General features: G+C 38.1%; 1 protein-coding gene across 1 annotated transcript; it reads left to right on the top strand.

The window, feature by feature from the left end:
* Positions 1-9,102: 9,102 nt before the first annotated feature.
* LOC100723147 (acyl-protein thioesterase 1-like) lies at positions 9,103-10,599 on the top strand. Its single transcript, XM_013143790.1, has 4 exons — positions 9,103-9,150; positions 9,502-9,645; positions 10,095-10,215; positions 10,316-10,599. The coding sequence occupies exons 1-4, from the start codon at positions 9,103-9,105 to the stop codon at positions 10,597-10,599; spliced, it is 597 nt and encodes a 198-aa protein (XP_012999244.1).
* The last annotated feature ends 5,586 nt before the right edge of the window (positions 10,600-16,185 follow it).

The raw sequence follows: 16,185 nt of genomic DNA, 5'->3' as shown, positions 1-16,185 counted from the left end.
GCTAGCAAGGCTTTTTTTTTTTTTTTTTTCTTTTTTGTCTACATAGGCTGTAGACAGGTAAAAAGAAACAAAGAGTTCAAAGGAGGGCTTTTCTAGCAAGGTAAAGTAATGGTTAAGTAGCAATCGATTCTCACTTCCTTGGGTGAGTGCTTGGGGACACTTCCATCTTTTTCTCAGTGACCCTGAGAAAAAGGCCAGGATGACTGACTACACCGAACTCTTACAGTATAGGTCCCACACTGTCCCTGCTTTTCTAGATCTTGCCTTCCCGCTATCTAAACATCAAGCCACATAGTTTGTGCGGTATTATCCTGTCCCTCTAACTACAAGCTACTGATTCAGAGACTGCCATCCCAATTTAGACTACTCAGTCTTACCCTCTCAGAAATGTTGACTTTGGGCTTTGGAAGAGGGATGGATCTCTTTACAGGCATTTGACCTTCCATGTTCAAAACTTTGGCACAGCTGGTGGCATGTTCCTTTACGTAGACTAAGAAGGAAACAAAACTAGTCCCTGCAAGACAGGAAGGAAGACAGGGAGAAGCAGAAGCAATCCGTGGCAAGAAATCACAACTGTTTTCAAGTCCATGATTCTGTTGAGTCCCTGAACCCAAATGTATTATTTTCTGTAGGTCTATAGCATTGTTATGAGGATTTTAAAATCCTAAAGAAAGGATAAAAAGCTAGCTTCTAAAAAAAAAAAAAAAGCTAGCTTCTCCAGAAAATTCTGAGATGGCAAGTATCCTACTATACTGTTTCCTCTTTCCTCTGTATTCCTGATTTCTAACATTATTGATTAGTTTATCCTGGTGTGAAACAATAAATATAAGTGGGGTCACATAGTTAATACTCTTTGAATCTTTATTTCATTCAATATTATATTTGTAATGTTCATCTGTTTTCCATGTAGTACTAATTCATTCTTTGTCACTGCCATCTAATATTCATCTCTACCTCCACTGCATTTTCTATAATATATGAGATGGACAAAGAAAGGTAGACTCATAGTAAGAACCTCAGTCCAAAAACTCATCTGTATTTAAAAAATATTTTTCTAAAACTCTACTTAATTTCTACTTTTTTTTCCATTTTACAAAATGATAAAAATAGTATTTGTCCACTCAGTTCCTCTCTTCTACCTTTCTGAGACACATGTAGTTTCTGGAGAAAAAAAAAAAAAAAACTCTTATAAAGGTATGGAAAAGGTCAATTACACTTGAAAATTCCTTAAATTTTCTATCAAGTGTAGTGCATTTGGTTTTATAATGCAGTACTATTATTATTTAAATAAACAGCTATTCAAAAATACATGGAATCGGGCCTGGGATTTAGCTCAGTGGCATAAGCGCCTGCCTGGCAAGTGCAAGGTCCTGAGTTTGATTCCCAGTACCAAAAAAAACCCACAAAAAAACAAAAACATGGAATCACATTCAGTATAGCAAATGACTTAAACCTTTTGAGTGGTGAGTTAGAATTTAGGCTGACTGAGTTAATATAGGACTTGTTTGTTTGTTTGTTTGGGTTTTGGTTCTTTTGAGACAAGTCTTATGATGTAGTCCAGGCTAGACTTTAACTCTCAGAGACCCTCTTGTCTCAGTCTCCCACATGCTGGGATTACAGATGAGTGCCAACATGCCCAACTGTTAACTACAGATTCTTAATCTCCAATAGGCACACACTCACACACACACACACACACACACACACACACACACGCACACCACTTTCACCCCACAACATAAGTAGTGCATCACTGTCCTTCCTAGGTCATGGCTGCATATACTATGTGTCCAACACCACTTAGAAATTGTTCCTCACTCACATGATGATGAGAGTAATGTCTTCATTTATGTCACTTCAACCAGCTACATCTTATTGACTTACTTCCATGAGATGATGGCAGTCTACCCTCTTGGGTGGTGAAAACACGAGGTGGAAAACTGAGCTGCTAATAATGACCAATGAATTAGACAGCTAATATTATAGAACAAAGAACCACAAGAGCTCAGTGGAATGAAACAGCAAGGATTTATTTAGTTTAAGCTATTTTGAGTCATTTGAAAATCAGTTGTTCTTGTCTTGTCAAAAGTGAAAAGCTCTCTTTCACATGGCTTTCATTTGCCTTCTGGGATAAGTGGACTAGCCCTGGAATGTCCTTCTCACTGAGGCAGCAGAATAAAAAGAAGTCAAGTAGGAATGTATGAGCCTTCCTGGGATCTAGGCTTAGAACTTGAACTTATTAGACAATTCTCCATTGGGGTCATATTCCTTTGTATCTTGTTAGCAAGGTACCGACTGCACCTTGTTCCAAACTTTATACAGCAAACACTTGAGAAGTAGAAGTAGTATCCTTCAGAGAAAGAGCTTTATTCTTATACTCTTAAAGAATAAATACAGTCCATAGTATGAACCCAGAATGTCTGTCAACTAAAGAATAGATAACAAAGTATGTTCTAGCCCTACAATTGAATGTAATTTAGCAATAAAAAAGGGATCAAAGTACTGATACGGGTTGTAACACGGGTGAATCTTGGAAATGGTGTGCTAAGTGAAAGAAGTCAATCAGAAAAGGGCACATTGTGTATAACTCCATTTATATAAGCTTCTCAGAATAAGTATAAAGAGATCAATAGAACAGTGTTTGCCAAAAGTAGTTCAGGCAAGATAGGGGGAGGGAGGCAGCATGGGGAGTCACTGATAGTGAATTTCATCTGGGAGTGAGGAAGACAGTATTCTAGGGTTAGGTAGTGGTAATGGCTGCACAACTCCAAATATACTAAAAACTACTGAGCACTACACTGCAAAAGAGTAAATTTTATGATTGTATGAGTTAAAACTATTATACAAAAACAACTTAGCCTTGTATTATGGATTAAGAGTAAAGAGCATGACTAGCATTTGGAAAAGAAACTATGTCATAAAAGAAGGCTGGAGATGCATACTCAGCACTTCAAAATACTTGCACAGTGTATGTGCAAGTTAAGTATGCTTGCACAATGCTTTGAAGATAAAATCATTAAGTATTCACGGTCAAGGCTCTGTGTGTAATCCATCTTGGCCTGAGACGCAGATGAAGAAAGATGTGTGGCCGAGAGTCAAGCTGCAGCTCATGTAAACAGCACAGAGCTCTTATGATAAACAGAAGCAAGGTCTTAACACAGCTGGATTGCAGACTGGAGAGGAATATTCCAGAGCCCTGAGGCATACAGAGTTGCTATAAAACATACAAAAAAACAAACAAACAGGAAGACATTATTTTTTTAGTGTCCCTGATTTTGCCAGGTTTGTTTTTCTTTGATTTTCCCCCAGTAATAAGGAATGGTAATAGAGGCTTTAATTAACTAATTAATTAATTGTAATTGACAGATAATAATTGTACAAATAAATTTTTGAAGTACATTGTAATATTTCAGTACATGTGAATATTGTCCAATAATTAACTTGAAATAAAATTTCACCACCTCAAACATTTATCGCTTCTTTCAATAAGAATATTCAAAGTCCTCTTTTAGCCATTATGATATATGTGATTCTACATTGTCAATTTAAATTAATTTTCCATGTAATAATAAACTAGAACTTACTCATCCTACTTAACTCAGTCTTCGTACCAATCTCTTCTTCTTTTTCCCTATTACCCTTTAATAGTGCTAATTTTGTTAATCAGTGCCTACCAAAAGATAAGCCAAAATTGGCCAAAAATATTGTTACAACCAGCAATTTCTCCTCCCACTCACTTTTGTAAATCAGTCAAATGATTCATCAGGTGTAAATAAGATTTCTAGTTCGTAGTTTTGTAGCATCTTAGCTAATGATACCTACATTTCCTTTTAAAAATACAGCTTAGCCAAACAAAATTAAAAACAGCTTGTGTATACCTTTTACTGCTTTAAGCATTTGTGTGTCTTTCAGATTTAGAAAGTCTTCTAAACGAAGCCAGTGAGTAAGCTCTAAGCAATGTCCTTTGCTTTTCTCTGCAAAATGCATCAATGCACCTAGCAACATCACTACAAGGGGAAGAAATGCTTGGAATCTTGGAATGTGAATATGCTGGTCTGGCTCTGGCTCTGCATTTCTTGGACATTCTTCCCATTTTCTCTGGCCCCAGTGACACAGGCACTGACTTTGACTACACGAAAAACCCAAAGAGAATCAAAAATTTCCCAGAAGAGATACACACCAACATTATCATAGGGTACAGGTCATTTTGAAAAATTACTACAAATTGGTCATTCTCTTTTGCTAGAGGTATCTATCATCTTGCATAGCTTCCTGAAACTAGATTATATCTACCTTTGGGATGTACCATGTGACAGAACAAAGGTTTGAAATATGCTTGTAAGGCTAGGATGCTATTTTGTGTTCTGATAATTCACCATAGAATATACTCCAGGTAGATGCTGCCACTTTGACTTGGGCCACAGAATAACACTTGGAGCAAACTTGAATCCAGTCCATAGCCTAGTATCTGGAACAGCATGCTAGCCCAGCTAAATTGTCACTGACCCATAAAACCACGGATGCAGAACAACAAACTATTGTTTTAATCCACTGAGTTGTGGAATGATGTTTGCACAGCATTATTGTGGTAATAGCTCACATATAATTGCCCTCCCCAACAGCACTTCTATAAGAAAAGCACTGGATTCAACAGAAGGTTTGATATGAGTAAATGTCTCTGTGGCCTGACTTGGTCTCCTCCTTTGTCTGGTGGAATGTGTCTGAAGTGTACACAGAGAGGGAACAAATGAAAGTGGTCCAGCATGACTTTATCCACATATTTACATGTTAACTCCGACAGATAAAATAAACATCAAAACATTTAGTGAAAGGCCCTCAACCCTAGGGTGGTTTTTTGGTTTTGGTTTTGGTTTTGGTTTTGGTTTTGGTTTTGGTTTTGGTTTTTTTCATTTGAACAGTGCTTGACTCTTATATAGAATACACTGCCCAAAATTCTGAGGGTTAAATACAGTCCTGTTTGTAAAGCTATGTCTGAGTAGTCTCCCTGGGTGAGAGTCCTGATTACTCTATACTTAGTAATGGGGGTGCTGATGTTGTAGCTCAGTGGCACAGTTCCTGCTTGGCAGGCATAAGGTCATGAGTTTGATCCTCAGTACCAAAACCAAAACAAACAAACAAAATAACAGGAAAGAGACTGACAGTAAAACCAAAAAATTCTGTTCCATGGGTAACAGGGTAGACAGGAAGCCCTCTTACCAGAAGTTAGAGGACAGAGACAAATGGAACTTACATAGCAAAGAATGGAATTTACATGAGTATGAATGCAGAATCAAGGAGCAGTGGGTCATCACAAGTGATGGAAAATGGTCTACAAAATTCCAGAAAAGAAGGGAATACCCTCAGTACTGACTTTTCCATGTTCCTCACAAAGATGAGACTTGTTCTTCTTAGTAACATGCAGTTTTAAGACTTAGGAGGCTGCCTACACATAGCCAATTATGAACTGAAACCTCTACAAACTGTGAGCTAAATACCTGGGTAACTAACAGAAACTGAAATATTCTGTCAGGTGGGGTGGTGCATTTTCTGCTACAGAAGAACGAAAGTTCATATGGGCTCAGCAACACGATCTTCCACTCACCAAGGCTGACCTGGCTGCAGCCACTGCTGAATACTCAGTATGTCAGCAGCTGAGACCAACACTGAGTCCCCAATATAGCATGATTCCCTGGTGTGATCAGCCTGCAATGTGGTGCTTTATTGATTAAACTGTCCACTTTCATCATGCAAAGGGCTGCATTTTGTCCTTATTGGCATGGATACTTAATCTGGGTATGGATTTGTCTTCTTTTTGCAATGCTTCTGCCAAAACTGTGATCCATGGGTTTACAGAACGCATTATCCACATCATGGTATTCCACATATCATTGCTTTTGACCAAGGAACATATTTCACAGCCAGAGAAGTGAGACAACCGGCCAATGCTCATGAAATTCACTGATCTTACCGTATTTTTAACCATCCTGAAGCAGCTGGACTGATAGAAGGGTATGGCCTTTTAAAGAGCTAATTACAGCACCAGCTAAATGTACACCTTTCAGGGCTGGGGCAAGGTTCTCTAGAAGCTGCATATGCTTTCAATCAGCATCTACTATAGGGTGCTATTTTTTCCACAGTCAAGATCTTCAGGTCCAGGAATCAAGGAGTGGAAGTGAGAATGGTACCAACTCTTCATTAGCTCCTAGTGACCTACTAGCACAATTTTTTGCTTTCTGTTCTCAACCTATGCTCTTCTGGCCTAGAAGTATTAGTTCTAGAATGGGGAAGATTTTTACCAGGAAGCATGATGAAGATTCTTTTAACCTGGAAGCTAAGATGTCCCTCTGGTCATTTTGGGATTCTCACACCTCTGAGTAATCAAGCTAAAATGGGAGTTCAGTGTTGGTGGGGATGATGAACTACCATGGGATAAGTTGTATGGTTAACCACAGTGGAGGGAAGGAAGAACATATTTGGCGTATAGGAGATTCTTTAGGGTCTCTCCTAGTATTACCATACCCTGTTATAAAGGCCGATGGGAAATTATAACAGTATTGCTCAAGCAGGATGATAAATGGTCCAGAAACTTCAAGAATGAAGGCATAGGTCATTATGCCAGGTAAAGAACAAAGACCTACAGGAGTGCTTGCTGAAGGCCAAGGGAATAAAGAAGTGGGCAGAAGAAGATAGTTATAAATACCAACTACTACCACATGACTAGTTATACAAATGAAGATTGTGATTGTCCTAAATATTTTTTCCTATTTTGTTAATATACTTGTGCATATCAAGCAGATGTTTTTGTTTTCTTTCTTTGTAATATAATGTTCATATATTTAGTATGTCCTTAAGTATTATTAAATCTATATTATAATTTTTAAATCATGAAATGTTAGGAAAATAGTAAGTATTACACAAAGAAAAACATTGCCTTTTATTTTGGGGAGAGAATTAATGTTTCTGGTTGCATGCAGGATGGTTGTATTACGTTAAGCATGGTTATGAACTTGCTATTTCATATGGATTATAGTTTAAGGAAATTGGCTGTCAAGATGACAAAGGGTAGATTGTGATAATTAATTAAATTGTCAACTTGAGCGGATTAAGAAATGATGAGCAGGGCTAGGGATATAGCTCAGTGGCACAGCGCCTGCCTGGCAACTGCCAGCTCCTGAGTTTGATTCCCATTAGTCACAAAAACAAATGAAAGAAAGAAAGAGAGAAAGAGAGAGATAGAAGAAAGAAAGAAAGAAAGAAAGAAAGAAAGAAAGAAAGAAAGAAAGAAAGAAAGAAAGAAAGAAAGAAAGAGAAAGGAAGGACTAGCAGATTAGTGAAACACAATTCTGGGTGTGTCTGTGGATGATTGACATGTAAGTCTGAATCTGAGCAGAGAAACCCCACACCAGAGGTGGGGGGCACCAATCAAGAGACTTGTGCCCTGGAGGGAATAAAAAGAGAAAGAAGAAGGAAGTCTCCCTGTGTCCTTCTTCAGAGGAGCTCCAGTCTTTGCTACCACCTTTGGATGTTCATCTTTAGAACTAGAGAAATAATGAAACTTTATAATCTTTTGAGATTAAAATTGACCAAAAAATAGCATGAAAATTTGTGAATCTGTCTTTTTTTTTTTTTTCCAGAAAGGATGCACAGAAGGAAATTCAGTAGTAGGGTGAGTTTTCCTGATTGACAAAGACCATTTTTCCTTCTGGGCATGCATGAAGGAGGGTCATACATCAAATGAAAAACAAATGTGGTCAACTGACTCAAAGAATAGTTAAATTCTAGCAACGTCAGGAAGACCAAAAGGAAGAAACACCACTATTTCCAAGTTGCATTGATGATGGGAAGAAGTTTCCAGTCCAAAGAGCTGCCTATATTCTGTCACACATGGGAGTGTCAAAGAGTTGATGAACTACATATTATGAATAATAAAAAAAATTTTCACTTACTTTGCACTTAAAATCATCACTGAATTTAATTTTCAACAACTTTCTAAATTACCTGTTATCATCTTCATTTTAGAGACGAGGAAACTAAAGTTCAAAAAGGCTAAGCAGGTTGCCCAAAATCACTGCACAAATAAACATCACAGTCAAAATTCAAACCAAGTCACTTATCTCCAAGTCCTCACTCCTAACATCACATCAAACTTCCTTCCTGGATCCAAATTTCAGATTCAAATGTGTTCCCATCAACACTTATAAGCTGAACTTCTAACACCTGGAACTCAAATGTATTGGGAATATAGGAATATAGGAATATAGGGAATATAGGATCTGTATTGGGAAATAGGATCTTTGTAGACAAAATTAGCTATGATGACATTGTCACCAGGTTTTGGGGAGCTGAGGTCTCCTTCTAGAGATGGTTTCCAGGTTCTTTCCATCTCAAACCAAGAATTGAATGAAATAAGTGAAAACAGGGCAAAGTTTCACATTTATTTGGGGTAGAAAAAATTGAAAATGAAGGGTGATGTAGAAACTGGGTCTGAGGAGCAAGCTTGGGCTGAGTTAGAGGGAGAAGAAAAACAAAACAAAAAAGCATACCCTGTGAGTCACAGTGTGGCTATCATGAGGAAAGTCACGATAGTGAGCTCTTCCTGGTGTCTGTGTCCTCTCGTTCATTCCACATACTGCAGGAACCCATACGAAGTCAACATATGTGGTGCTGAGACTTATTTGGCATATGTGTCCTGGGATCTTGTAATTAATAGGCCCTACTTACTCCCCCATCCAGCTTTGTTGTGCCCTGCCTTCCCCAAGATCAACTTATAGAGTACTGTGGATCTAATATGACTGATGTACTTTTTTAAGAATTTAGACATACATATGAAAACAAGGAGAATGCTGTGAGAACATGTGGCAGAAGTCTGGGTCATGCATCTATCAGCCAAGGAATGCCAAAGATTGCCAACAAACTACCAGAACTGAGGACAGGGACATGGAACAGATTCTCACAACAAACAGAAGGAACCAACTCTGCTGATGCCTTGATCTTGGACAATAAATTGCTGCTGCTTAGTAAACCCAGTTTCTAGTACTTTACTATGGCTGCCCCAGCAAACTAACATAGTCTCTGTACCCAACTACACCAAAGACAGACATAATGGGAGAAGGCATCTGCGCACACATGCCAGTGTACACCCTTGGTGAGGTGGGCAGGGACTCACCACTCACATGTCCTTGGGCCACCTAGTACGTGCTCTTTCGACTACTTCTGAATCATTACCTGCTGATCCAGGAGATGTGTGGCTATGTGTCTGTTCTGATGCCGGCCATTGTGGTCCATCACCCAGAAGGTCATCAGCGTGGTTACTTTCCTTCATGGATTGGGAGACACAGTAATACGTTGGTTCACAAGTGCTTCTGTTCATGAACAACTCAGTTCGTGAACAGAAACATTCAACAAAAGGCGGTACCCCTTCACAAACTCCACATCAGGTAATGAACATGAGCACTGCCACTTCCCCCTGAATCATGAAACAAATTTAATTCATGAACCAAGGTATCACTACACGTACTGGGGCACAGATGGGCAGAAGCCTTTGCAAGTATCAGGGAAGTTCACATATCTAATATCTGCCCATATGTGCCAGTTATGCCTGTAACTTTACATATGAACAGGGCTATGCCTTCCTGGTTTGATACTATAAGGACAGATGAGACCCCCTAAAAAGGGTCAGAAAAGGTATGCAGCCCCTTTAGAGTGTAAGAGAAAAACGGCCTCTGTGGTGTCCTGAGAATGTAAACAACCGGCGGTCTGCAGCCTTACCTTTGTAACACTGTCGACCCTAATTATTGAAATGCATACCCAAGTTCCTCTATTAGCCCAGGAGACCCAAACTCCAGCAACAAATCAACATATTGGGCGAGGCTGCCCCCAAAGGGAGGAGCCACCACTCACCTCATAAAAACAGGGCGGCTGCCCATACTCAGTGGTTACTCAGCTGGGAAGCTACTGCTCCTCAAAGTGGTTCCATACGCGATAAACATCACTCTCCTGTTGCACTGTCTTCTGACTCCTCTTCCTCTTTCCATACTGGAGAGAAAGACAAGCCCAGGAAAGTTCTGGGGGTGGGCTGACTACCCCAGACCCACTTAGGGATGCTTTTGCCAGATTCTCAGGGAGATGAAACTGAAATTAAACATAAAAGGTTTAATAGGTTAAGAGGTGAAGAATGGCACATTCCTTCTAACAGAATTATTTTGGGAGGATTTTCCCAGAGAGGAATTATAATTTATATACCACTCTTACCACACAATCCAAGTTAGCAGTGTCATTGCACTCAGTTCCTGGCTTCCACTTGGAGTTTAGATTCCACAAGGTGCTATCAGTGGTACTGACAAAGATGTTTCTGTTGTCCAGTGCCATGGAGATTCCAATCCCTTATTTCTCCTAATGTTTAGTTCCTCTACTGTTGAAAAACTAAAATTGTTGTTAAATCCAGCCAATGTAATCTTCAAAACCTACAAAGACATAATGCACAGTTCATTTCAACAGGAAATAGTGGATGTAAAGCAATTCATTGATAAACTCCTACCTCCAACTGATCGACCTCACGAGGAGGCCTTATGGAGAAGAAGTACACCAGCAGTGCCGTAGTAGAGTATAAACTTTTTCCCATGAGCAGTCTTAAAACTTCTAATGTTAAAATGTTTTCCAAATACACATAATGATATATAAGAAATAATATTTCCCTGTGGAAAATTTGTTGATTTTGTAAGTTTCAGCACATGTATTTGTATAATGTGATCCAGAATATACCAGTATTAAAATAGATGAGGCAACTAGATTCATCTCAAACATAATTCAACAAAATAATAAAATGCTACAACCAGACTTTTTATTACATCATTTGAAAATTATCAGTGTGCTTAATGAAAATTTGTTTAAGTAAAATGAGCACTTTAGGTATGTATGATTTATGCATGCTGCCACTTAGTCTACAGATTTATTCCAAAATTGCTTAGTCATTATGTAGTGTCTATATTTTTATTTATATATTCATTATATATAGTGATTACAATACATAAGAATTACTTGTTATTATTACTTTTTTTTTTTTTTTTTTTTGAGACACAGTCTCACTATGCAGTTCAGGCTGGCCTTAAGCTCACTTTGCAGGCCAGGCTGGTCTCCAGTTTGCAGCCCTCCTTCTGCCTCAGCCTCCTGAGTGCTCAGATGACAGTTATATGCCACCATGTCTGGCCTATATTATTCCTGATAATAAGAATAATGCTTTTGTCTATAAAGGGTAACATTACTCTCTTCATTAAATGGCTCTTTTAATGGTTTTTCTTTTCCTTAATATTATTTCTATTCAATTCTATTCTATTATTCTCCTCTCAAGAAAAAAGTTTTCTTTCATGATTATCCTTCATAGAAAACCAGATATACTGCCTGCTTGCCATAGTCATACATCTACTGTCTACTATAGGTTACAATTTGATATTTTGAATCACAGATATATGGTATTTGAAATTTATATCACTTTAAAAGAACTCAAAATTACTTATACTTCTTATATATTTCAAATAATCGTACTTTAGTCCAAATTTAGACTTAGTTATTTAAAATATTTGATTCAGGTAACAAAAGCTGTTATGTTTCTGTAAGCAATTAAAAAAGTAATTAGTTCATATTCTGATGTATATAGAAATATTAAAGACTGATCTTAAAGAATGATTTCTAAAATTATTGAGTTTCCTTGCTTCAGTAAGTTTACTTTTTCCTGTACAAATGTTTGAAACCAATTGCTGTAGAAAATGAACAATTTGTTAGAAAAAATTGCTTTATTTTTATGTGCCAATGGTTTTATTCTAAACTTGTACTTCAAATTATTTTTGAAAATTAGTCTTTTGTGCAAACATAAAAATGTTCACTTGATTTTAAGTAGTCAAAATTTCCAGATTAATAGTAAAAATTAGGGCTGGGGATTTAGCTCAGTGGCATAAATGCCTGCCTTGCAAGAGTTCGATCCCCAGTACCCTCCCTCAAAAGTAAAAATTTATTTGGAAACAAACTTATGAGAAGTAAAAGTTAGTCAGAATCCCATAAATATGATATAGCTACCACACCATTTAAAATGTAACAGAAATGTATGCTTGATATTTCTGAACTGTGTTAATTGTTGCTATAGTTCAGCTGATCAAGGCAATGTTAAGAACATACCTTTATGGTACAAATTGATCATGGAAATAATCTAGTAATGGACTACATGGGATATTTATAATGAAGCCATGTGTTTATTTTTGGGTTTAAAAATTTTAAACAACCATCTACTAAGTCATTTTGTTTTACCTTGAAGAACATAGACTTATTTCAGTTACACAAATCAGTAAGATCTTATTTATAGCAAGAAGCAGTCCATTGAAATGTATTTTAATATAAGAAAATAGAAATGTTTTTCATGATTTCTATCAATGTGAAATAAAATTTAATTCTGAAAAAAATACAAATGGGTCAAGTCACAGTGCTTTAGGAGTAAAGAATCAAAAGTTTAAACAAATGTTTGTGCTTCCACCAAAAGAAGACAGGTCTTTCTTGAATTTGACTCTTTACAGTGATCTCATCTGACTTCCCTGGGGGCTAGGGAAGCAAGAAGGAGGAGATTTGTCATTGCTTTGAGACCAGTTTCCCACTCCCTGCCCATCAGCCCCGAAGAAGCCAAGTTTATTTGCACACTTACTCAAAGCACACTTCTGCTTTGGGAAGTGATTTCAGCTCCACGCAGTACAGCAAGCAGAAGTCTATCTACAGAGTTCAGCCGAAACACATGAGCTTCAAAAATGAGGGTGGGATGTATTCAAGCTTAAAGCCCTTCTCTCCTCTAACATGTCTGCTCTGGCACATTTTTGTTACCTGATATCTTTTCTTAACTATCATGCTATTATTCAAGTACTCACACACATTACTTTATCTCTACAAGCTCTCATCAGCTCCTTATGGCAATGGCCATGAATACTATGAGTTAGAGCATCCCATACCTCTGTCTATTTTTTCCTTATGAACATAACCCTAATTTTGTTCCAGTTGGCAAGGACAGTGAAATCTACAGATAAGTCTGGGCTGGTGGCACACACCTGTAATCCCAGCACCCGGGAGGCTGAGGCAGGGGTATCACTGCAAATTCAAAACCAGCCTAGGCTCCAGAGTGAGTTCAAGGCCACCTTAAACTACACAGCAAAACCTTGTCTCGGGAAAAAAAAAAAAAAAAAAAAGTTTGTTGTGAGGACTTTTAGGAAATTTTTACCTTCCTGATCAAAAGAAGCAGGCATAATTAATACTGCTGCTCCTCATTTCTCCTTTGTTTTTGTTTTGTGTTACCATGAATGCAGATATAGTAGCTTCCAGAACAGCCTTGTAACCATTAAGGAAAAGTCCAAAAGAATTGCACGTATACTGATCCTAATTGATTTTGATACTGGTAAACCGGTGAACCAGTGCAGTGATTGCCTCCATCCAAATATCTTGTTACACAAGGAAAATAAGCTCTTCTTTTTGTCTGAGCCATTTAGGTGGGTTTTCTACCACTTGGAGTTTAACAATCATGTTTGCCAGACAAAACAGTGTAAATGAAAGGAACACTTCCTCCACTTCATTATGTTAATTTCTGCCTCCTAAAACTCAGACAAGTACATCTGCTTGGCAAAACCTGTGTCTCCTATGAAACATGAACTAAAAGTGGATGTCCAGAAAATAAGAAAATATCATTGGCTTTCTACAAACTTACCCCTCACTACAAAGGGATAGAAGAGACTTCAGTGCACAGACCCATATAATATGCATGATGAGTAGAGTGTCATGGCGGCAGCCCCACGCTCATTGTATTAAGGTCACGATTTCAACTAAAAGACAAACAGATTTTGTAAAAAAGAACTAACTATATGCTGTCTACAAGAAACTAATTTTAAATATAAAAACAGGGGTGGGGGTTTAGCTCAGCGGCACAAGCACCTGTTTGGCAAGATCCAAGATTCAATCTCCAGTACCAAAAAATAAAATAAAATAAAATAAAATAAAAACATGTGGATTAAAAGTAAAACAATGGAGAAAGATAAACTGCACTACTATTAATCAGAAGGAAACAAGTATATTAATTTCAGACAGGACACTTCTCAGAGCAAAGGCAAATTATCAAGGATAAAAAGGGATATCATATGAGAACACATGCTCAGTCCTCCAAGAAGACATAACAGTACTTAATGTGCATGCATCCACAAAACATCAAAATACATGAAGCAAAAACTGATAGAAGTGCAAGGAAAAAGAGTAATCCCCATTATAGTTGGAGATTATAATGAATAGATTCAATAGGCAGAAAACTGGTAAGGAAACAAAAACTAAAACCAAAAAACATTAATCAATCGATCAGATATAATGGATATCTATAGATTACTTTATCCAACATCCAAATTCACATTCATCCTAAGTACACAGGAAGTATATAATTTGAAATTAAAAATACAATGACACTTACATTAGCACCCTTAATGAAAAACTTAGATATAAAGATAACAAAGCATGTGCAAAATTTTTGTAAAAAAAAAAGACTAAATAAAATGAAGAGATATTCCATGCTCATGAGTAGGAAGAGGCAATATTATCAAAATGTCAGTTTGTCCCAACTTGATTATATATTGAATGCATCTCAAGGAAACTCTAGCAAGTTATTTTATGGATATAAATAAAATGATTCCAAAGTGTCTAAGAGAACAAATATGTAGACTGGCTGATATTGAAACAGAATAAAGCCAGAGGACTGACATTATGGGAGAAAACTCAAGTGACTCCCCTTGAATGCAGAACAATTTTGATTATATAGAGACAGATTTCCTTATACTGATATGTACAGAGCTGACTAGTGTCGATGTCGCTCCCGGCCGGCAGGAAGGACACACGACAAAGTCTGGCAGTGGACAACCTTTTCTTTTATTTTCCTTCTCCGTACAGCCTGCCCTGGGATCGCTCCCAGCCGAAGCCTCCTCTGGTCCGCTCCCCGTGGCTCCTTCCGTGCTTCGCTCCGAAGCCTCTACCGGTCCGCTCTCCGCGGCTCCTTCCGGGCTTCTACTTCCCCCCAGGGGTGGCACCAGTATATATACGGATACAGTGTCCAATCATGTTAAAGTAAGCAAGGCAAGCTGATTGGCTAACATATTATTGAGCGGGTTGTTTACGCGGTAAGCAGGAAACTAACGTGCTCGATGGGAGGGGTAATCTAACTCAGGCTTTACTCTTTACCACAGGCCGCATGATCGCTATATGCGGCGGCTCGGCAATGTGGTGGCTCCCAACAGACTGGTATTTCCTTGTCTCTTCAATTGCCTCTAAGCATGGCACATAAGGCTAGCAGAGGTACTGGTATGTAATCTCGAAAGCCATCAGACAGTCTCCTGTTTCCTCCCATAGTGCTCTCTATACAAGATACGGGCACAGCAGGATGGCAAAGCCAGTCAGCTCCAGGAATGTCAACTGGGTATAGGCCTCAACCAAAACAATAGCCTCCTAAAATAATTCAGTTGCTACCTTAATTGAATTATGCAAATTGATGCTTCTGCATATCCTAATCTCTGCATTTTGCTTTTCTCCCCACCTGGCTAGCCAGCTCAAGTTACTCATGTAGTTCCCACCTTCCTCACTGTCACTCATCCTTGAACCACCCCCTTCTTCACAAGATAATAATTCTGGGAGAGGCCTAGGATCAAGGCCTTTGCCCACACATCTTCATGGGGACTGGACTTAGGACCCTTTGGCTGCCCTTAACTTGGAATATATCTTAGTGTCTTTACTCTCGCCATGGGTTGCATTGGAGGTGGTAGGTTGGAATTAACTTGCTGGATTTCCAATAATATCTCAATGGGATTAAAATTACAACTTTTTGGATAGTGAGAAAAACTGGAAAAGGGATTATAAAACTTGGATAACTGTACTCAATATTTGGGATTATAATAGAGGTCTTATATTACTGGGATTACAGATATCCCTGGGTAATTTTGAGGGAAGACAATATTGCCATAGCCAAGATTTTGTTTACAGGATCTCCCATTGAACCTGTGATCTATGGAAGGTGGATCTAGAAGGAAAAGTTTTGACTTCAGAAGCTCATTTTAACTGTTGAGTTTGGACCATATAGAAAATTCTCTCTTTGTCAGCCTAGTCCCCAGACCTTTTGTAATGCAGGGTCAGTAA

Source organism: Cavia porcellus, unplaced genomic scaffold (genome assembly GCF_034190915.1).
Source record: "Cavia porcellus strain 051 isolate PalLab524CR breed Dunkin Hartley unplaced genomic scaffold, mCavPor4.1 scaffold_10, whole genome shotgun sequence".
In the NCBI taxonomy this organism is placed as follows: Eukaryota; Metazoa; Chordata; class Mammalia; order Rodentia; family Caviidae; genus Cavia; species Cavia porcellus.
Note: the sequence above shows the minus strand (reverse complement) of the source record. Positions and strands in the feature narration are given on the sequence as shown.